Raw genomic sequence first — 24743 nt, 5'->3', positions numbered from 1 at the left:
TAACTTGTATATAAATATCAGTCTTTGAACTTGTGAAATATGATGAAGTTTCTTTCTACAAGAGTGCGCTTTCACAAAGATGTTTATTTTTCAAAAGCTCACGGAGAAAACATTTACACATATTCTTTTACCTATGTTTTAGAGTGTCTTATGCTGCAGGTATTTATTGTATTGCATCGTTTGTTTTAGGTGGTAAGATAGTTAAGGGCTGACGGGGGGTGTTCTGTCCCTTGATCTTAAGTTGACTACTTTTTAAGTTTGATTTCTTTCTAAACTGTTATATTGTTCATCCGTCCATAAGATGTCACAATTGTAACTCCGGACGCTACAGTTTTTCTTTGGTTTTGTTATGTGCGCTTGACTTCCTTAGTGGTGACTTACTGGAAGCAGCAGGCAAAAAGCGTATTACTTTAGTAGGAAAAGAATCCTTGAGGTGTACAGACGCTACACACTTCCTCTGCACTACACATCGTTGGGAACCCTTGTAAAAACAAAGTCTGTAAGTTTGTACGTTTTAACAGAGGGTCTGATACGATTTCGGTGTGTTTATTCTGTTACTTTGTTGTCAAGCGTGAAGCGAAGCGAAGCAACACGTTTTTGTGCTTAGCTAAATTAGCCACTTCATTTGATTTGCTCATAACCGAGGTAGTCTTCATGTGGCTTCTCCTTCGTGGTGTTTGGCAGCTATTTTTTCGCTTGGCGGTCAGGGCATCGGAACTTGGAATCGAGATACAAAAATTCGAACTGTTTCGGGAGAACCGGAGTGTTAGTCCCGGATCCTATCGATGCTCAATGCCCAACGCTACGTATCAGTATAGGGGGAGTACTAAAAACAAGGTGCTGATTCTGCGGAATATGTATTTTTGGAGATCTACTAATTTCCAAATGCTGGTTACCCCACCCAAGATGGCTGCTAGCTACGCACACCATTGTAAAAATGATGCACTTTTTGGCCTTCCCAAAATGGTTACAGATGTCCAGTCGTGTGGCATCCAATTATTCTTCTGCTTAGAATTGGTTTATTGCCAGTAGATGTCCAATCCATTGAAAGTAGGACATATGGCAGCAAATGAGCGACTCTCTAGCGCTGTCAATGGCAGCCAATGAGTTTAAAAATAAATGTGTCCTTCCTCTTGCCAAGATGCACCCTCCCACCAAGTAGTTTATCATTCGTAGACGTCCAATCCATTTGAATAGGAGGGTGGGTTCATTCCCTGCCTCCTTCCCCTTCAAATGGATTGGATGTCTAATGTCGTCAATTGCATACAATGAGTTAAGCAGTTTCTGACCAAGCCATGGTAGAAATTAATTTACAGTCAAATGAGTATAAGCAGTGATTTAGTATGGTAAGTATTTTTATATTTAAAGAAAACATTGTAACGGGACAATGTCGTCATTTACCACACAGTGTCGGAATCGGTATCAGTGCAACACGAGTAATTTGGGCTGTTCTTTATTGAACTAGGCAGGTTTTACAGTGTGATTGGGCTAGGGACTCTCTTTCCTATCTGGCAGCCCTGGAGACAGCTGCCACCAAAACTCATTTTTGCGTTTTCCACCGTTTAGATGGTGACAACAGGGTGGAGTGCTATCAATTCGAGTTTTCAAATGTTTGCAGTATCAGCTCCCCAAAAAGCCGTCCCTGTCTTAACAATATATTGTTTCCTTGTTAACACTCTCGTGTAAACGCTCCTAAAGTCACACGTTTTTTGCTTCATAGTTTGGCTCAGCTTGCGACTAAATCTACGTTCATGCCATGCCCGATTCGGATTTTTTGTTAATGCCAATATTTTTATGTTACCATGACATCACATGCTTGTGCATGGTGACACTTGTGACAATCAATTGTGCGACAGTGTTTACGGAAGGAAATACAGTCACTTCGGCTGTTGCACTTTTATGGTAACTTTTGAGGATTTTATACTGGGGCCAACATTTTTTTTAGCCTAATAGCTTTATGTGCGGTATCAAGAAGCAAAGGAATTTTTTACGCCTTTATTCGCCGTCCCTCGTTCGCATCTGTTGTCTGTTTTTATGAACAGTATTGAAGTATTTTACATATTCATTACGTAGAGTTCAAATGTATATGGATGAACGTTCATATTGCAGAGGCTTTGGATACATATCCGATTTTTACCCACCAGTGTTGTTAATCATACTTTAAAAAAGTAATTAGTTATAGTCACAAATTACTTCTCCCAAAAAGTAGCAACTCCGTTACCTCATTGTAAGAGTAATTAGTTACTAAGCTGAATACCTGACGTTACTTTTCATGTTCTACAATACATTCTATTAACTGATAGAATTGAACTGATTTTTCATTACCAAAAAAAAGAAAAAGAAAAAAAACACAGGTCACACTTTTGACAGTTTTTTTTTCAGTTCACCTATACAACAGTGTAACGGTTCCAAACTTTAACTTTCAAATACTGAGAGAAAAAAAGCCTTTTTGTTTTTCCTGTTGTACTGATCCCAGACCGAATCGTGATCCCCGTACCGATGTACGTAGGCCACTGAACCGTGACTTGTGTGTCTCGTCCCACCCCTTATATATATAGATATATTTTTCAATATGCAGGTGAAGCTCTGAATCTCCTGCCTCTCCTTTCTTTGCTCAAGTTGTTTTGATTAAAAAGTTTTACGCAAGGTTCATTGATATGTCATTAAAGAGAAGATTAGGGCAAGTGACTATTTTTGGTAATTTAAAAAAAAAACATATATGTATATACAGTATACTATACAGTACTGTGCAAAAGTTTTAGGCGGGACACCTGCCTAAAACTTTTGCACAGTACTGTATATATATTTTTTTAATTATTAAATTTATTAGGATCATGGAAGCTTCCACTTGGGGAAAATATATACATACAGTATATCCTGTATATACATAATATAATAAAAATATACAGTACTGTATATATACTGTATATGTAGTATATATACAGTATATTATATTGTAGCGTCTACAAGGTCAATGCTAACTTGATGATGATAATGCACACTCAGCAGGAAAACAGTACATTATTTTTCATTTAATTGTACCCGCCTGGATGCCACTGTATGTAAAAAAAAAAGTTGCCCGAGCAGGAAAACAATACATTATTTTAAACTAATTGTAGCCAACTGGTACGCCACGAACTGTATGTAAAAAAAAAAGTTGCCCGAGAGATTAAGATGACGCTTGCCACGCTAAATGCTAATGCTAATGAGAACGCAAATGATATGCTAACGCTCTGAGCCAACTAGCTAATCATCATCGCGTTTGCAACAGCGTCACCACGCTCTTCCCTCCTCCCCCCTCCCGCTCTGCACTTTCCCGGGAAGGTAGGCAGGCGGAAGTGTGACAAAATCAGACAACTTGCGCTTCATTCAACCAAATTGTAGTAACGCGCCCCTGCACATCCTCAGTAACGTTAATGGTGTTGAACAGATGGGAAAAGTAATTAATTAGATTATTCACTACTGAAAAAAATAACGCTGTTATTAACAACACTGATATCCACATATGAAAGCGGCTTAGGTGGGATGTGAAAAGATTGAAATTTAACTGTTCATACTGCATGAAAATGTGTATGGAGAGAAGTGAGACTGATGATGAAGACATTAATGGATTTGGTAGTGAATTCTTTTTGTAAACAAGTTATAGGGTCTGTAGCTATTTGAATAACTGCTAATATTTTACGCTATCCGACGCCTACTCAGCATGTTGTTCTCTATTTTAATGTTATTAACTATTTGGCTGCTATTGACAGCAATAGGCGTCCAAGCCTATTAAACTGGGAAGGTTTGGCTGCTGATTCATTCATTCACTGCCACCCTCCTAGTTCAAATGGATGGATGTATATGAGTGATAAACTCTTGTCGCTAACTAATCTCACCCTACACTCAAATTAAAACAGTACTGACGCAATGTGTTAAAACACAGGTAAAAAGATAAACGCTGCATGTTTGAGGTTGTCAACGATGAGATCATCGCACACCATCGTACTTCGGTGAAACAAGTGGCAGCGAGATAAACAGGAAACAGAAACGCAGGAAGTAGTGCGAAACTAAGGACTAATATGCAGAGAGTGTAAGAATAAGATCAACACGCACGCGAGGTCTAGCAAATTTTCATCCTAGTTTTCATCAGTCTGAATCATCAAATTAGTCATCGAGGGCGCACAACAGGACAAACTACTATAAACCATCGTTTTTTTTTAATTTTTTTATTTGACTTGTGGTGTTTCCACAAAAAGAGAAGTTCCCTTCTTCTTTCCCACACTTGTTTAAGAGAATTGACGGACAAGTTGTCAAGATGCGGTTTGCGTGTCATGCTAACAGCCTGATTTCCTAACGTTATGAACATTCTGCTTTAACAAACGAAGAGGAAGAAGTGGAAATCGTGAAACATTTTGGAATCCATGGAAAAGGGGAAGCTTCAAAAAGAGGGCCTGTCTAACTGAAATACCAAGAATTATGGAGAAGTGACAGAAAGGGAAGCACAGGAAAGGAATTGTAAAACAACTTGTAACTGAAACAGGTTGACTTTTCTTTTTTTTTTTTTTCTTTTTTTTTTTTTTTTATTACTCTCTCCTGCTTGCTTTAGAGAAAAAACAAGTATCGTTATTAAAACTCCTGGAAGGTTTGCTCACGATAGCTTAAAATATTGAAATAACAAGTCATGCAAAACCACAAACGAATACCTTTCAGAATTGCACAATACTCATATTGATCCATATTTTATTGCACATATGTCCTAAAACATATATTGCATCTTATCCTTCTAAATGGCTTTAAACCATTCAGGGTGTCTTTTTGTCTAATGAAATATATACGGCGGAAAACACTCAGATGACTTGAAGTTCTGCTCTAAGACCCCCAATTTGGCCTAATTTCAAAATTGTACTATATGCAATTGTGACACATCATTGGAAAGCTTAACATCTCAATTTTCTGAGGGAAGAACAATTTTGAACAGGACAGCATTTAAAAAATTTATATATTTTTTTCTTTAAACCCTAACTCGAGGTGAGAGTATTAGAGAGCATAATTAAAGACACCATGATTTTAACGAGATATTACTGCGTACTTAACTTGTTTCGATCCAAAAACTCTGTGTAAACACAGCTGTGAATGAACACAGCCAGACTTTTTGGGGATTTTATGGGTGAAACACGGGATTATTACAATGGTCGCAATGCAGTAATCACAGGTATCGGGAAGTGGTCAAGTTTTTTTTTTCCAATTTTTCTTTGTTTGGATCGATTATTTATCATCTAAAATATTGGAGAAAATGCGACAGTAACAAAAAAAAAAAAATACAATTAAGCGATAGTTATGAGGTAGATATCCGCGACTTATTTCCAGACACTATTTTTTTCATTTTGACGTAATTTGTGAAGTTTAAAATTTACGAGTGAATGATTTTATAAAGTCGTTTTTTTGTTTTTGTTTTGTTTTTGTTTTTTGTAAACGAAATATTCGACATCAATGAATGATTTTAAGCTAAAAATGATAGACGTATGAAATAAAAAATACGATTGCTTACCTTTTTTTTATGACTGGGTTGAAACAAAAGCGGTTGCGAGGTGTCTGTAAACGGGGGTCTCCAGGGTAAAACGGAAAAAATAAAAATAGTTTGGGGGCTTTATGCACCATGAAATTGTTATGGCAGGATATAGACATATTGTTCTATCAAACACAACAGTTCTTTTGGCTTAAAATACAGCAGTTTATTTTAAAGAGGGGTGCAAGAGCAGAAACAGCTTTTTCAGCCTTGTCTGTGTTTTCCGCCATATACAGTATTTAGTCGACCACTAATTGTGCAAATTCTCCCCCTTCAAAATATTACAGAGGCCTGTAATTGTCAACATGGGTAAACCTCAACCATGAGAGACAGAATGTGGGGGAAAAAAACAGAAAATAACATTGTTTGATTTTTAAAGAATTTACAGTATTTACAGTATTTAGTATACAGTATTTGCAAATCATGGTGGAAAATAAGTATTTGGTCAATACCAAAAGTTCATCTCAATACTTTCTTATGTACCCTTTGTTGGCAATAACAGAGGCCAAACGTTTTCTGTAACTCTTCACAAGCTTTTCACACACTGTTGCTGGTATTTTGGCCCATTAATGCATGCAGATCTCCTCTAGAGCAGTGATGTTTTGGGGCTGTCGTTGGGCAACGCGGACCTTCAACTCCCTCCACAGATTTTCTATGGGTTTGAGATCTGGAGACTGGCTAGGCCACTCCAGGACCTTTAAATGCTTCTTACGATGCCACTCCATTGTTGCCCTGGCTGTGTGTTTGGGATTATTGTCATGCTGAAAGAACCAGCCACGTCTCATCTTCAATGTACTTCCTGATGGAAGGAGATTTTCACTCAAAATCTCTCGATACATGGCCCCATTCATTCTTTCCTTTACACAGATCAGTCGTCCTGGTCCCTTTGCAGAAAAACAGCCCCAAAGCATGATGTTTCCACCCCCATGCTTCACAGTGGGTATGATGTTCTTCGGATGCAATTCAGTATTCTTTCTCCTCCAAATACAAGAACCTGTGTTTCTACCAAAAAGTTCTATTTTGGTTGCATCTGACCATAACACATTCTCCCAGTCCTCTTCTGGATCATCCAAATGCTCTCTAGCGAACCGCAGACGGGCCTGGACGTGTACTGGCTTCAGCAGGGGGACACGTCTGGCAATGCAGGATTTGAGTCCCTGGCGGCGCATTGTGTTACTGATAGTAGCCTTTGTTACTGTGGTCCCAGCTCTCTGTAGGTCATTCACTTGGTCCCCCCGTGTGGTTCTGGAATTTTTGTTCACCGTTGTTGTTATCATTTTGACGCCACTGGGGGAGATCTTGCATGGAGCCCCAGTTCGAGGGAGATTATCACTGGTCTTGTACGTCTTTCATTTTCTAATAATTGCTCCCACAGTTGATTTATTTACATCAAGCGTTTTACCTATTGCAGATTCAGTCTTCCCAGCTTGGGGTGGTCTACAATTTTGTCTCTGGTGTCCTTCGACAGCTCTTTGGTCTTGGCCATAGTGGAGTTTGGAGTGTGACTGACTGAAGTTGTGGACAGCAGTCTTTTATATCGATAATGAGGTAAAAAAGGTGCCATTAATACAGGTAACGTTAGACCTCGTTAGAAGAAGTTAGACCTCTTTGACAGCCATAAATCTGCCTTGTTTGTAGGTGACCAAATACTTCTTTTCCACTCTAATTTGGAAATACATTCTTTAAAAATCAAAGAATGGGATTTTATGTTTTTTTTCACATTCTGTCTCTCTTGGTTGAGGTTTACCCATGTAGACGATTACAGGCCTCTCTAATCTTTTCAAGTAGGAGAACTTGCACAGTTGGCGGTTGACTAAATACTTATTTGCCCCACTGTATCCAATTAGAGATTTAGTCATACAATTGTTTACCCTTTTATTTGGTTTCTGAAATAACTGACATTAACACATTTCTTTTCACAATTCCTAAAGATTGTTTACAAGTTTCATTATTATTAATTATCTAACATTTACTTATTGAACAATACTTACATCAATATAGTAATTTGTTATAGTGAAACTAAATGGTTTTAATTTTGTTCATTAGTTTACCTGCACTTTTTTCATCTGACCATTGCTCCAACTGATCTTTCAGTACTACAATTAAACATTTCTTTTCATATCTTTCTCCATTTTTCTTTATTTTTTCAATACTATAACTGTTCCAAGCACTGTTTCCGAATGCATATGCAGACCTAATTTGACTAAACTTCTCATCTAACATCTGTAATATGTATGTAGTATCCGAGGTCTTTATTTTTTCATCAATTCTAATACATTTTTTGCTTCCACTCATGTATATTTTGAAGATATCAATTCAAATCTTAAACATCCAGTTAAATCCCTTTTTTAAAATGTTGTGTCGTATCTGTCGTGCACGCCTCTCGTGTGACTGAGGTCAGAAGGGAACCGTGAGTGTCGGGCTGCTCATGGACATGGGGAAGTTGCAGTTGAACCGGGAATAGGAAGAATGTTTTTGACTTTATCATATTTGTCACAATCAAATATCCGGATTTGGTTGTTTTGGGAAGCAAGTGTCACAAACCACTGGAAAACAAACAAAGCACGTAGCAATAAAACAGCGGTGGCTCGAAGTGGATAAATGTTATCCTTGATTTGCAAACAAAGGAGAAGCAAGTCCTGCGACAGAAGTAATTGGCACATTTTGGTGTCGATAGATAGCAGATATGGGAAGTTAGATAGCAAGTGTGTCAGTTCTTGTCTCATGTGTTGAAACACGCTCAGCCTGCTGGGGGTTCCTGTTATAACGCACAAACCTGTGTGCAAGGTATTGGAACAACATGCTAACACGTCCCAGTAAAACCATACAGAGACGACTTTTACGGTGTCCTCATTAGTTTATTTATTTTTTTACATCAAAATATGTAAACAACTCAATCACTTTGGTTTCTTTTTCCACACATTTTAAAATAAGAAGTGTGTTCGAAATGTTTATTTTGTTATTATAGTTAGCTTTAGTTTGCATTATCCTTCCACTTTTCCCATTAATATTTCCACAGATGTATCCCAAAAAAGGCCTACTTTTTAATATAGCTTTTACATTGGTCCTTTCTGAATCAGTTCAAAATTATTATGGATTAAAATGACTATAAAAACGGTGACAACCATGCATGACAATTACTGCTTTTGTTTCCACGCCATTAACACAATGATGGAGAAATTTACACTTCCTCCTTATGTTTTATCTTTAACTATATAAACACATGAACAGTTATTATGCCGGTTTATACTGAATATGTGGGGAAATAATGGACATAACTGCATTACGGCTGTATGTTCAGTCTTATTTTTGTTCAACATTGATCATCTACTGTAGATTAGTTGTGCTGTATAAAAGGTGCGTGTGTGTGTTTTCAGGTGATTCTCTCAAGCTTGTTGACCTTGTTCCCGAGCACTTATCTCCCAGAGTGTTGAAACCGTCTGACGGCAACTCATTTCTGAGGAAACTCTTACACATCCTATTTCAGTTTCCTCTCGCTTTTCATTTCTCACTGCGAGCTGCTAATCTTTGCCGTTATCTGGATGAGTGGAAAAACACAGAAGCTTTTTTTTTGTTTTTTTGCTATGTGAGTTTTGATTGAGTATGCATCTATTGTTGTTGATTATAGTGCAATTAACAAATTCGTCGTCATTGACAGCGATAGATGTCCAGTCCTTTGTGACTGGGAAGGTAACAGCAATCATTCGATCCAGTCGAATTGGTTAATGACAGGTAATGAGTTAACAGCCTTAAATTTTCCGAGTATTCAAGATTTTGTGATTTACCAATTGTGACGAAGCGGCTCCATCACTGACTGCGTGCACACATTAGGCAGCAGTGACACCAATAAATTTAAATGAGCAAGAATGATTCCCACCATTACTATATAATATACTACACTACTATCAGTGTTGTAAATCTTACTTTAAAAAAATGTAATTAATTACAGATTGCAGATACAAATTGCTTCTCCCAAAAAGCAATTGAGTTAGTCAGTTACCTCAATGTAAGAGTAATTAGTTACTCAGCAAAGTTACCTTTCATGTTCTACATGTTATTACATGATCCATTCTACAACGTCTTTCACATCAAGTATGTTTATAGTAACTGATTGAATTGAACTCTTTTTCATTCCAAAAAAGGGTTAGGGTCACCCTTTTTACATTTTTTTTTAAATTTTCACCTATACATGTATGTGTGTGTGTGTATATATATATATATATATATATATATATATATATATATATATATATATATATATATACACATACATACATACATACATACATACATACATACATACATACATACATACATACATACATACATATACATATACATTAGGGCTGTCAAAATTATCGCGTTAACGCGCGGTAATTAATTTTTTTAATTAATCACGTTAAAATATTTGACGCAATTAACGCACATGTCCCGCTCAGAAAGTATTCTGTCTTTTGGTAAATTCTACAGCAAGACTTTTTGTGCTGTCCAACAGCAACTCTTGTGGTCGCTTTGCGACATGGTTTATTGTTTTCTTTCCAGTTCATTATGGCTGCACGACGTCTCGGGCTGATAATGTTGTGCTTATATGATCCTTGGACAAGATTTGTCCGTAAGTATGGTTGTTGTAAAGAATGTACATATTATGTTAGTAAGCGAAATGTTATATTTTTTGTATGAGACGCTTTTTGTTTATGTTTAGTGAACCTGTATAGCGTGCTAAGCTAACGTTGTTGCTAATGCAATGCTTGTGTACTTTTTTTTTGTAGTTTTACGACGGTCTAAAGAGGACAATGGTTTGAGGCCATTTTATTAATAAATCAGATGAAAAAGGAAGAAGTCTAATTATTAAGGCGTCGTTCACTAGCTGTCTAGCTTTGGAAAAAGTAGACGCTTCGGAGTGAGGACAGCATAGACAGATTTAAATGACAGTAGAGTGAAATGCCCACTACAGTCCTTTTGTACCGTATGTTGAATGTATATATCCATCTTGTGTCTTATCTTTCCATTCCAACAATTTATTTTACAGAATATATATATAATTTACAGAAAAATATGGCATATTTTATAGATGGTTTGAATTGCGATTAATTGCGATTAATTACGATTAATTAATTTTTAAGCTGTAATTAACTCGATTAAAAATTTTAATCGTTTGACAGCCCTAATATATATATATATATATATATATATATATATATATATATATATATATATATGTATATATATTTATATACTCTACCCTAATCAATGAGCAAACAGAGGACAGACAGCTTGACCCAAGTGTTACGTCGAATCAATGACTTTTGGGAAGATAATTCATGTGTAATCAAAAAAAAAACAAAAAAAACAAAACAAAAATACAGTACTTGTACCACAATGTGAAACGCCTCCTCTATCGTGTAGCAATGTGCATCCTTTGGTTTAATTGGGGACGGGATTTAATAAGCCCAGGCTTGTCCCGTCAGCCCTTGTCTTTTCTTCGGATTTCTTCGGGTTAATCTTATCACAATGCTATATTGTAACTGTCAATGATACCGATGACAATGACAATAAACAATAAACAAACAAACAAAAAAAGGTAATGGCATACAAACTTTAACTTTCAAACGCTGTGAGAAAAAAAAAAAAAAAAGCCTTTTTCCTGTTGTACTGAACCGTGACCTGTGTGTACCATCACACCCTATAGATATACTTTTCAATATGCAGGTGAGGCTTGAATCTCTTCCCTCTTCTATTTTTGCTCTAGCTGTTTTGATTTAAAAAAAAAAATAAAAATAAAATAAAACACGGTTAATGGATACGTCATTCAAGAAAAGTTGAGGTGATTATTTTTGGTAATAAAAAAAAAAAAAAAAAAAAGATAAATATTATTATATTGTAGTATCTACAAGGACAATGCCCATTTGGTGATGACAATGCATACTGAACAGGAAAACAGTCCATTATTTTCAATCAATTGTACCCACCTGAACACCACAAACTGTATGTAAAAAGTTTACCGAGCGTTTAACGTGACGCCCGCCACGCTAAATGCTAATTCTAGCGAGAATGCGAATGCTATGCTAACGCTCCTAGCCGCCTAGCATCTCGTTTGCAACGGCGTAACAACCCCCTTCCCCTTCTCCCCTTTCCCGCTCTGCTCTCTCTGTGTCTTTCAGACATTTCTCGTGTCATTCAACCGACGTAGTAACGCGTACCTTTACATCCTTAGTAACGGTAACGGCGTTGCAAAGATGGGAAAAGTAATTATTTAGATTGCTCACTACTGACAAAAATAACGCTGTTATACTCTAATGCCGTTATTAACAACACTGACTAATATATACTAATACCGATATACTGTTCCACGACAGAGTATTAGGGCCACACGTAGAAAAAGAAAAATAGGACTACGAGAATAAAATCATAATATTACGTGAATAATGTCATACATTGTAGTACTACAAGAAAAAAACTTTATATTACAAGAAAAGTCATAATGTTACATTTTTTTTTGTTTAATATTACGAGGTTGCAGTCGTCATATTACGAGAAAAAAAATCGTATTTTTATGAGATTAACTTCCTTATATTCTGTATATATTTACATTACGCAATAGAGTGGTACCTCGACATACGATCACATCGTCATACGATCCTTTCCGCATCCGACGTAAAATACCAAGAAGGTTAGGGCAGGTGGTGAAAAAATGAAAAATTGACAGTCAGCATTGGAATTAAGATGGAAATGATCGGAAAATATGAACGTGGTGTGCGCATCAGTGAACTGGCTCGACAATACTGCTAGAATATGTCTCCGATCTCAACGGTCCTCCTCCAACCTCCAATCGTCATTCTTTATAAGTTCAGGTGACAATTATTATTGTTGTAACATCGGCAAGGAAGTCGCCAGCTTCGTCAGGTTTTTAATCATTACATTTCAGAACTTGTGCAACACAAAACGGATACTGTCCACCATAGCCGACGCCACCAACAAGATGAAAAGAATGTAAAGTATTAACTCTTCCACATATCTCTCACTTTGTCGCCAGTCACACAGTTTGTTCAGGAACAGCATGCAAAACACAACTGCCACATTAGAACCCGATTTGTTACATAATTATTTTTTTATTAATTATTATTCCAAATCGTCTTTATAATTTATTTGTTTAGCTATGTGTTTAGCTTTGTTTTTTGGGCTGTTGAACGAATTAATCAAATTATAATGTCTTCTTATGGGAAGATCATGCTCGACATACAATCATCTCGATTTACAAACCAGGTCCTGGAATGAATTAAATTCCTAGATAGAGGTACAACTGCATATATTGATGCGGTGCGCCTAATTTAGCTAAATTAGTTAAATATTACGTAAAGTACGTGAAGCTAAATAAATTAGTTTACCTTGGCTAGGAGCTACAATGAAGTATGTGTATATATATTTATCAACATTGATTGTTTGATGTAGATGTGCAAAAGATGAAGGATTCCCTTTCTTGTGAAACTGATTGTAAAATACAGCCTCATGAGATCTTCATTTTAACAGAGGTGGTGAAGCGCTACGTAAAGTCCAGAGTAGCTAATTTGGCTAAATTAACCGCACTGCATCATACATATTACGTAAAGATCCGTAATACAACAACTTTAATCTCGCAATATCAAATTTTTTCACATAGTATTGTGACTTTAACACTGACTTTTTTTTATTATACTATTACGTAAAATTAAGTGGTATAACAATTTTAATCTTGTAATATTACGACATAAGACTCCATTGTCATTATATTACGAGATTAAAAGAAGTGATGTTACGACTTTATTGTCGTAGGTTACTTTTTTTTTTTTTTTTTTTTTTTTGTGGGCCTAATACCGTGTGTCATAATATACTTTTTGAAAGATTGCATCAGTTCATTGAAGTTGATATACTAGTATACTCTGTAGAAACCTCTGAAAAAACATGACATGAAACATTTGCTCCATATTTCTGTAGCCATTTAAGGGGACTTGAGGTACCGCACAGATGGGAACTCCCTCCTTAGCTTCACCGTAATGGAGTATTCCCAGGCTTGATGTCGGCAGACTCAAATCAAGGCCACATTAGCTATTCCTTAAGACTCGGCTTATTAATTACATGCCATGGATCAAAAGCATTTTTTTTTTTAACTTCCTTTTTTTGCCAATGACCTAAATGCATCCACTCTGGCTTTTTTATTTGCTGTAATTGATCCAGAGTTCAGAATATATAAATATATCTCACTTAATTTGCTAAGGATCACATTGGGAAATTGAATGTATGCAACACTTTTGAAATTGACATGAGTTTAACTTAACTACTGCTTTGGGAGTGATTAAATTACCGTTTCGGGCAATCGTCGGGATAGCTTATAATTCTAAATAAGACATTTAAAATATTAACTGTTCATAAATATGGTATAATAATATGACATTACAACAGTTTTCTTCAGTTAACTTCATGTGTCTATCTTAAGTATATTTGATAGCATTTATACTAATGCAGATTCATGGGTAAACTAGATTCTTTCATTAAAGCATTAGCTGTCAATAATGGCGCTTGACGTCCAATCCATTTTAATATGAGAAATCACTACCAATACTCCCAGTTTAAATGAATTAGATGTCCGTCACCGAAAAATTAAAGGGAAGCATAAGGAGAACATTTTTGGATGTATTATTTTAGTTGGTGTTATTTCTCTTTGACATTTGTTTTTCCCAATTCATTTAGTTTCAACGTGATTTTGTTAGTTTATATTTTTTTTAAAGAGCATTTTGTTTGAGATTAGTTTTTATTAGATTTACATTGCACAGAGTGTAAGATTCCAAAAAGTCAAAAGGTTCGGAGTTGATTGACCGGAAACCACGAGCCATGAATTAGCTGCCCCAACATTGCCTGCCTCAGAACGTTGTCTATTTTAAATCTAGACCATAAGAGCATTTGTTAAATTGGATGACCAAGATGAAAACAGGATGTTGATATTGTAATTAAGATAGCCTTAGTTAACTTATTTAATATAAATGTTGTTTCAGTTAGATAGAATTTCATGACCATATGATATCAATTCTTTGGCTGATACGATATTTGCTGATATTACAAAGTCTGCCACGAGTCACATCGATTGATCGACTTACACATTGATTGACATATTTAACACAATCAGTTACATTTGCCCTAAATCAACAAAAATAATGCAAAACAGTTTTCATATTTCTTTGACAATTTTTTTGCTGAATCATTTCCGAAGTATTTTTAAAGGGAACCTCAGACTCGTAGACTGTAATAAACCACCATTGTTCTCTTTTAATAAAATATGTTATTAGAAACACATTAAATATTGCCATTGATTTAAAAATCGATTATATTTAGTACATATTTTGACTTACGGAGGGCGCCATGTTTTAAGCAGGCAATGGACGCTCGGGGTGATGAAGTAGATAGTCACTGGGGTGATGACGTAGATAGTCACTGCCACTCGACGAATTCTAACCGGGTTACTGCAATTCCTTCTACGTGGCGAGACGTCCAACACATGCGCTCATCAGCTAAAAGCGGCGAGTACTTACTATTTGAGTTTTTATTGAGTCTTTTGTTACCTTTTCATTGCCTCAAAATACCTTTTGCGTGTGTTTCCCTCTCATACTATTTAAGCATTGTGTTTTCTTGTGGTAGCTTTAAAGCAAATTGTTGATCTGTTGACCACATTAGTCACGTAGCATATTTAAACCACCCTTCAAACCAGAATTTTCTTAGGGCATCTTTAGTATGTTCTGTCTGTATGCATCTAAACAAAACAAGCTGAAAATGCACAGTAGTACTTTGGGTGTCAAAATTCGCCACTTATAGGACGTTTCGTTTGTGTAGAAAGTCTTTTTTTCCTACTCTCGTCTCGTCTCATCCGGTCTTTCCTGTTCATTTTGCTTTAGCTGCTCGTTTTGTGAAATATCGACAGTGCTGTCATGCTCATTAATGTTTCTCTCAGGTTCAAATCGAAAGGATTGAACAGATGATATGTTTATGTCGCCAGAGTCATACTCTGGAAGTCTGGCAGCGTAACCATATGACGTCACCGCCCTGCGACGTCAACAACATTTGCTACCTACTAGTTAAACTAATTTTACAAATTGTATAAAAACAAAAACATCAGGAGGGGTTTGAATATCAAATTATTTTAACTCATAATAACTCATAATATCTTTCAAGAACTACAAGTCTTTCTATCCGTGGATCACTTTAACAAAACTTGAGAATGATGACGTTAATCAATGTCAATCAATCAGTTTTAATTCCATTGTGCTGAACCAATTGATCCAAATTGATTGTAACATCCCTACTTGATACACAGCTGGGATTCAAACCCCAAACTTCTAAACAATTAGGCAGAAGTGCCAACGTTTCATTTCCCATGATTTTGAAATGTGAGAGAAGCCACTGAAAAGTCACACAAGTGCAATGAAAAATCTGAAAAACAGATTAAGGGTAGAAGAGGTTTGGTTTTTACCTTTGTCCCCTCTGTTGTGCTGCGGATGGGCGGAGCCTGCTGACAGGTCCTCTGGGACAGCCATAGGCTCCTCTGCCTCCTCGGCCGCATCGTTGTTGGGCGGGCTGTCTCGGCCTGGGGTAACACACATCAGAAACTGCCCATCACTCACTTCGTAAGGACCCCAAGGACTGAAATTACCTCGCGGTGGTGTGAAATCCGTTTGCTGCTTTTGTGTCAACGTTGTGCACTTTATATCTCAATCACGCAGTGGTCTCTTACCTGGCATAGGGGCCATTTCCTGGGCCTCCTCTGTCTCCATGCGGTGCAAGTACTCTAATGGGGGACAGATTGAGATGTAAAAGTATGTACATTTAATCAAGAGCAAGCAGAGAAAACATTACATAAAGCGGGAGCGGGGTAAAGGGTGGACTCTCACTATGTCACCTCGGTGAGATCACTTTTGTCACGCCGCTTACTTTACAAAGAATTACAGACAATTTCATTACAAGTCTGACAGAGTCTGAGATCGCAGAGCGGGCCGGCTTCAGCCCATATAACGTCGGCTGGCCGGGAACAGGCTTTCAGACCACATTTGTTATTTATTGTTAATTTCCTGCCACGTAATCATCTAAAAAATGCAAAGTGACCGCGGCAAAATTAAGCAGAAAATTAACTGGCCTCAGGTCACTGAGGATGTGAGTGCTTGCCGTGCTCAGCTGATCAACGCTCATGTTCTCTCTAATTTACTGCGCACGCATGGCTGAGTCCGAGGCCTCGGCGCAGACGCGCAACCCAGAAGGGGAGCGAGGGTGTCGGAGAGATTGACGTCGAGGTGGCGGAATGGATGGCAATTGAGGGGAAGTTCTCTTTGTTTGGTCTAAGACACAGGTGTCAAATTGACGGCCCGGGGGGCAAGTACGGCCTGCCGTATCATTTTGTGTGGCCTGCAAAACTGAATCACATTTCTCGCTGAAATTTCGTTTCTATAAAATTTCTGGAGTTCTCATTGAATGCTCGAGGATTACAGAAATCACTGAATATTTCATGTTTTAGTATTTTTTTACAATTAAGACAAATTAAAAGAATAAATGTTTATAGTTTCTCATGACTAAATAAATCAAGCAGTGTTTATTGCAGTCTTGTTTTTGGCAGCCCTTTTAATTTTCGTCTTAGTCTTTTGGACGATAACACTTATTTGTCTTAGTCATATTTCAGTCATTTTAAAATGTGTTGGTCTTCGTCTAGTTTTTGTTGAGGTTTACTCAATATTTTCATCTGTAAAATTCAAGTTTCACTCCAAAAATGAATAAATCAAAAAAAGTTTCCAACTATCAGATAAGCACATATTATAGCATCTACAAATCTATCATGTGATAATACACACTCAGCAGGAAAACAGAAAGCTAAATTCTTTTTCAATGAGCTTTACCTACCTGGGCGCCACAGACTGTATGTAAAAAAAACACTCACCATTAGCAATAGCCTAAGTATAACGTAAACATGAATGCTAGGCTAACGTTACGAGTTACATTAGTGTGTGATGATCATCATCACAGACCTTTAGAGGCTAAAGCAACATTGCATATTCTCTCTTGCTGAGATAAGAAGACACATTTTACCATGTGTGTCTCAAAACAAGTAATGTGTGTCTCAAGACAAGTAAAAGAAACTAGACTAGTGGATGAGTTGGTGTGGCACAGCATGTCACATGAGTGACACAACCAGGCAGGCTAACTACACACAAAATGTCACACATTATGAGCACACTATGGCGTACATTCGTCTTGTTCTCGTCTCGTTAGACGAAAACTGGCATTCGTTTTGTGAGATGTGCTTTAATGCTTTTGCACAATAACAGTATTAACAATATTCACAATAACAGTATTAACAATATTCACAATATTTACAATAGTTATTGCAATTATGTGTGTTTAAAACTAGGTGTTATGATTGTGTTTTCTCATGTAACAGTCTATTTGCTTGTGCTTTAGTGCTTACACAATGAAAAGAGTCATAATGTTTCCTTTTTCAGTAGACGTCACCATAATGTTTCTGTTTTCAGTAGACATCACCATAATGTTTCCTTTTTCAGTAGACGTCACCATAATGTTTCTGTTTTCAGTAGACGTCACCATAATGTTTCTGTTCTCAATAAAAGGCTGCGCTGCTCAGGGGTTAGGTTAGATAAGCTTGTTGTGAGCTACTCGCTCCGCATCAACCTTTTCTCCTGACGGCCGCCAGCGTAAACCCTTATCACTGTCTCCGATCTGATCCTTGTCTTCGTCCTCCTCTAGGTCTTTATTATTTTGCTAGATACAAGTAAGTTTAGACCTAACACGTTTCATTATGTTTTAGTCTCCCAAGACACGTTTTTAGCTTGTTATCGCCCGTCATCGTTATGAAAAAAGTTGTTCATTGACGAAATATTTTCGTTATAGTCATCGTTAACGAAAACAACACTGGTTTATTGTCTCCCCCTTTATTTGAAGATTTGGATAATTTTGAAGTCAACAATATCTCGCAACCACTGCGATCAAACTTGTGGCTCGAGGGCCAGATCTGAACCACCGTGTCATCTTGTGTGGGCCACGAAAGTCCATTTTTTTGTTGTTGTTGTCTTTTTTATTTTTAAATTGAATAAAATTTTTAAGAGAATTCACGTGGTGCTCCATGAAAGATAGAGGACTACCGACATCAGAAAATATTTTCTGTAACATTTTAAAACTTGAACAGTAAAAATTTGCTAAAATTATTTAAAAGAGGTTTTTTTTGTTTTTGTTTCTTTAATCAAAACCAAAAAAAAGGGAGAGGAAAAATAGATAAAAATATAATATTTATTGTATATCCCCTTTTCAAATAAACAGCTAGAGCAAACCAAAAATATTTCAAAAACAGAATGTCTTACTAGTTCTCCTTACTTTTCATTCAAAAAATGTACATAAATAAAAAATATCAAAGAGAATATTGGTTAGTAAGAGGGTTAAAAAAGAGGAATCTGACCATTCAATGTCCCCAAACAATTACAGTAATCCCTCGCTACTTCATGCTTCCAACTTCCCGCCCTCAGTCCATCGCAGATCAAGGGTTCAATTTCAATTAAAACATAAATAAATAAATACAGTATTTTACAGAGCCGATCACGTACAGCTTCTCACTTTCCCTTGTGCTGTTTTTCTTGTTCAGCAGTCAGCTGGCGTTTGCTTATAAAAGTTAACGATGAGTGACGGGGTGCTGCTTTGATCTTGCCAGAAAAGCTTGATAGTGCTATCTTCAAAGCCACAGATCTGTCAATCATCATTTAGCTTGTTAAACACTTGCTAAGTGTGCCATGTCGACTCATCGTGTAAGTGGTCTCCCCCTATTTTACTACATTATTCTTGTTTAAAAATAATTTGGTGGGACAGTAACATGTTTAAAACTTTTAAACTTTTTTTTTTTTTTGCTTTTATTATACTTTGGGGGAAAATGTCTTAGATATATCTTTTTCCAATGCTAAATCTGAATAAATACATTTAACACCCCCCCCAAAAATTACTATTTATTTATTTATTTATTTATTTATTTTTAAAAATGTAAATAAGCTCCGCCTCTACTTCGCAGATTCTTTATTATCGCGGGGTGGGGGGGCGGTCCTATTTACCGCGGAAAAGGAGAGATCACTGTAATGAGCTATTTAAAAAGTTCTCAATCACCTGATGCTCAATTAATTGTCGATTAGTTGTTGAATTGTGCTCGCTACTGACATTGACGATGCTGGAAGCCAACCCATTTTGACTAGGATGGTTGGCAGGGATGATTCTCTGCCTGCTTCTCCTAGTCATAATGGCAGCCAATTGAGTTAAAATTTTTCTACGAGTTGGCCGACTTAATGCGCCTCCGAAGGAAACCGAATCGACGATGTGACCAAAGGCCCTCCTTTGGCCAGGCCTGAATATCTGAGGAGTCACCAGTGCTTGTGGCCCCATTAATAATGAATGGCCCTCAAGCCTGAAGCAGATGGGCCCGACAGCCCCGCCACTTCAAGAAACGCTCGCTGGGGCCGCTGCATGGTCCAAGTCGCCACGCAGGGAGAAGTGAAGCTCCTGAAAATAGCGAAACAAGCCCAAGGGAGAAGGGGAAGCGTGGCCTTCCTGTTTCGCTAACAGATGGCTCCACACATTTGGAACAAATAGCGGGAAGCAACCAGGCTTCTGTGTCGCAACACAACACTGTTTTGCGGAGTCAAGTCAGACGAAGTGTTAAAAAAGGAAGGGGGTGGGGGTTAAAGGTCACCCGTGCAGATGATTTACGGGTGTTGCGTGTTAGGGAATCACAAATGTGTTGGTTGACAGAAACTGAAAAAGAGCGATCCTACATACTTTCGGCCACAACCTACTCTGGAAAGTATGGTGTGAACTCAGTAGTCAGGAAGTCAGTTTGCATGTGTTATACTGGAAAAGTTTAAGTCTGAGTCGAAGTGAGGACAGGCAGGAAGAGGCTTGTGGGTTGTATGTGTGTGTACATTAGTGTTGACGTGTCGGTGGGGTGTGGGGTCTTCTCATAGAAGGGTGCAAAACAGCTACACCAGCAAACAGGGTGGAGATGAGAAATTGCAAACCGTTAACAGATACCGACGACCACACCAGTGAGTGGCGGAGACACGAAAAAAGCTCAAAAATATGATTCTATGAAAGCAAGTAAATTGGGATAATGGGATTGTGCGTGTACCATGCCCAACATTAATGGCACACCTGCACAATTCATTGAATTTTAAAATTATTCTTGTCAATCATCTATTAAACTGTCACACACGTATTCATTTAACAAAGTCGAGTGTTGTAAAATTACACTGCATTATAAGAGTAAGTGGTAAAATCACGAAATGAAACACACTTTTAAACCTCCCATGCTTTTTAACAGTAAAGTTAAAAAAAAAAAAAAAAGTAAATGTTTTTACAATCAGCATTTTTGTTACAATTCTTATATTGGATCTTAGTAGATTATGCGTATTAATGAAAATAAATAATACATAACACAAAGAATAAACACTCACGTACAATGCAAAAGTATTTGAAACCAAATTTAAACTTTTAAATACAAAGAAGGGCCGAACAATAAAAAATATTTTTTGTTAAATAAGATAATATAAATGAATAAAATATTTTTACGAATAAAACATTGACATTTTTATATAAGTACAAATGTGTGTTTATTCAATACAGAAAATACAATTATATCAAGATTTAAAATTAAATGCTTTGACCGTTTTTACTGTGTGTACAAAATCAGATTTCTATATTACTTTAAATTTAAATGTAAAATTATCTTGTAGATTTCTGGAAAGTAATAAAGCAAAGGTTACATGCTATTAATAATTAGGGGACAAAGTTATATCCTAAAACCAGAGTAGCATCGCATCAGTAATTCATGATATGTATGGATGATATAAGCGGGCGGATAGAGTTAACAGATGTGTTCTGGGGGGCCTATAGAGGGGGTGACGGGGGAGCAAAGGTGCAGTCAAGAGAAGTTTTCTTCATTTGCATGTGACACACTTCACTAGTCTACTATTCAGACAGTACAATCATTTTAATAACTGCCTGTCTTGCATTGCCTGCTGCCCTCCTACTTCTCTTTCTTCTGACAGCGCACGCACACATTTGCAGCACTTCTGCTTCTAACTTTTTAGCAAAAAAAAAAAAAAAGTCATTTGTGCAGGTGTGTTTCCAAGTTTTAAATAGACGGAAAAGTGAAATTATTTTTTGGGAAGTGTTGCTTTTTTTGTATCATGTTGAGTTAATTCCTTTTAATGTAATTTGTATTAGTTATTATCTAAAGAAATTGTTTTAATATTAATTGATATCAAACAATCTCTGTATTTAAGAATTAAATCCATAAAGTGATTAGAAGCACATGATTCTCTTCACGCACTTACTTAATTCAGTTTTCTAAGTTAAAAAGCAGAACATGTGAACGCTCCAATGTGTTTTGAGATCGTCTTTTTTTTTTTTTTTTTTTTTTTTATCACATAATTGAATAACTTTTAAATTTTTGTATAACGTCAAATTAATCCTACAACACATAAAAATGTGGGCTGTTTTTTTCCCCTCTACACAAATGAAGCAGCTTAACGAGAATGTTGAATTAATGTCAGACGTGAGGAAACAACCGTGTATTCATCGGTGGATCATCTTTAAGAGATATGAAAAGATTACCGTGTAAACCTTGATGAGTTACAGTAATTTCAAATTCGGCTGTATGGTTATCTTAAAACACATCCTTCAATTTAACGCTCATAGCAGTAGGACACATCCTTTGCAACAGGTGTTACAAGAGAAAAACAAAACATGTCAAGATGCCTGTATAAGATGTTTGAAATAGATCATTAAAGTTCCCATTTTTATTTATTAGATTTGAAAAAAAAAAAAAAAAAAAAAATAGAATTCCATATTTTCCCCCAAAATAGTATAAAAATATGACCCTCATGTTCCTGTCATTTCTGTGAATTTTGCGTCGAACTAAAAATGAAGAAAAGTCTGCAATGTTTAGTGGCGTATAGAAGCCGTCAGAAAAGAAATGCCGTGAGATGAGGCACCTGCAGCCAAACTCTTCGGGAGTCTTTTTCCAGCAGGTGCATCCGCACCATTAAAAGACCCCTGAAGAGCATCTCTCCGTGCTCTTTTTGGAGTTTTCCTCCTGCCTTAGAGCTGTTCACGTCGTCACTGAGCTAAAAGTTAGTGGAAGCCACTTTACCTGCTATTCCTTGAGTTTGCAGTATGAAGTTCTTCCAACTGTCCCCAGCTCCATGTGCAGAAGGTCGCAGCGCGACGGCCCCATGGAGCTGCGCCCTGAGTCCCTCCCCTCTCCACTGCACTTCCTCGTTCCAGCCCAACATGACTACAGTGTCCTCGACGGAGGCATTTTGCTTGCTTTTATGCACGGGCCCGGTGTGTGGCGGGGCGTCTTGGCACTTGCTTTGTGCCGTGCCAATAAAAGCTGACACCCAGTAGACCATTACTGGCAGCCATGCATGAGATGGGATGAGGCGCGCGCAAGAAGAGTGGACCATTCATTGTTTATTTATTTCATTCTCACTGAGGATGCTGATGGAGAAGGGAGGGGAGTGGGGGGAGACCCCTTCTCTTGCATATTGGACAGCTCCCCTTCTGTCACCGATGCTTGCACGCTGAGGCAACCCATGAAATTAACACAACTACTGTATTTTCTTGCACACCTAATAACTCGTTCCTTACTCCTTTACAAATGTTTCTTCCTTCTTCTGAGTTTGTAACTCGTGGAATTTAACTTATAGGGAACTCATTGGCTGCCATTGACGGCACTAGACGTCCAATCAATTTTTGACTGGGCGGGCTGACATCGCTGCCAACCTCTCCCAGAGGTCTTGCTCCGTCAATGGCAGTGAAATATGGGCATTCACATCCTCCCAGTTTATATGAATTGGACGTCTATTATTGTCATTGGTAGGCATAGTTTAAACAGTACGTCATTTTAATGACATTTAAAAAAAAGAACTTTAGAGTTTTGTTCTGGGCAATAACTAGTGTATTTCTGTTTATATTCATTTTTTTTATACAAACATTGTATTAATTTATCTTTTTATTCATACATTAAAATTAAATTTTAAAAAATTGATTGATCATAATAGAATAGGCATTCCCTTCTTTTATTCCCCAAAGTGTCATTCCTCTTTTTCTTCTCATCATATCACTTACCCAACAAACATGAGTTAAATAAGCTAATCTGTCATCAACATAACGTAAAATTCCTTTTCTGACCTCTGTGACCTGATACCTTTGACCTCATAACCCTAAAATTTAATCACTTCTTCAGTTTCATATTACAAATATATCCTCCAAATTTGATCCTAATCCTTTTATTCATTCTTGAGTTATCATGAACACAAATATATGGAAAAACAGACACATTGAACTGAGTGCATTTCAGTATTTCCCTTTCTGGAGGTTTCACTTACTTATGGAGGTAAACATATTTTAGACCTGGCCTCTACAAATGTAGACACATTTTAACTGATGTAAGCCACACTTGTTTACCAAATTTTAATGTTGTTGCCTAATTGACCCAAAATGCTGGCGTATACGTAGACTAGTCTTTTTTTTTTTTTTTTTTTAAATTAACACAAATACCGTAATTTTCGGAATATAAGCCACTACTTTTTTCCTTCATTTTGAACCCTGCGGCTTATAGTCTAGTGCGGCTTATTTCTTGATTTATTTGGGTTAATAGGTAACACTGTATTTGACAGCGGAGTCATAAGACTGTCATAAAACTGTCATAATTATTACATGACACAATCATGGGCATTACTGAATGCTTATGTCATTAACCCTTAAATACCTGCAACATGAAGCAATTATCAGAGCATCCCAAAATTTGAAAAATAAGGTCCTAATGAAACCTTTTTTTCGAATTTGTAAAAAGAAAAGTCAAAACTAATTTGTGTAATAAGCGCTCTGATATCTATAACCCTTGCTAAATCCTGTTTGTTTTTCTCATGGAACCTGCAGATGCATGTGTTGACTTGCATCCATCATTTTTTTTCCCAAAAAGAATTGATAAAAATTCTGAATTAGTCTCAAAATCATGAAATTTTAGGTGTCAAATGTGATACGTTTGGCAATAAAGGGTTAAGTGTCATCCAACAAATTATGCCACTCCATTTATGTCCGGCTTGGATCTTTTACATCCATTCAAAAGTGA

General features: G+C 36.9%; 1 protein-coding gene across 6 annotated transcripts in view; it reads right to left on the bottom strand.

Moving 5' to 3' along the window:
- ikzf1 (IKAROS family zinc finger 1 (Ikaros)) overlaps window positions 1-23030 on the bottom strand; it is a 32023-nt gene extending 8993 nt beyond the window's left edge. For 3 of the 6 annotated variants that reach the window (XM_057848904.1, XM_057848905.1, XM_057848906.1), the window contains exons 1-3: window positions 22758-22914; window positions 16305-16358; window positions 16044-16157 (exon numbers count right to left, since the gene is read on the bottom strand). In XM_057848904.1, coding sequence (XP_057704887.1) covers window positions 16044-16157; window positions 16305-16358; window positions 22758-22899 — 310 coding nt within the window. In that variant the 5' untranslated portion in view covers window positions 22900-22914. Of the gene's footprint in view, window positions 1-16043; window positions 16158-16304; window positions 16359-22757 lie in introns of all 6 variants that reach the window. The other 3 variants (XM_057848902.1, XM_057848901.1, XM_057848903.1) reach the window with 3 other exon arrangements.
- Window positions 23031-24743: the final 1713 nt, after the last annotated feature.

The sequence above is a fragment of the Corythoichthys intestinalis genome, chromosome 10 (genome assembly GCF_030265065.1).
Source record: "Corythoichthys intestinalis isolate RoL2023-P3 chromosome 10, ASM3026506v1, whole genome shotgun sequence".
NCBI classification, from domain to species: domain Eukaryota; kingdom Metazoa; phylum Chordata; class Actinopteri; order Syngnathiformes; family Syngnathidae; genus Corythoichthys; species Corythoichthys intestinalis.
Note: the sequence above shows the minus strand (reverse complement) of the source record. Positions and strands in the feature narration are given on the sequence as shown.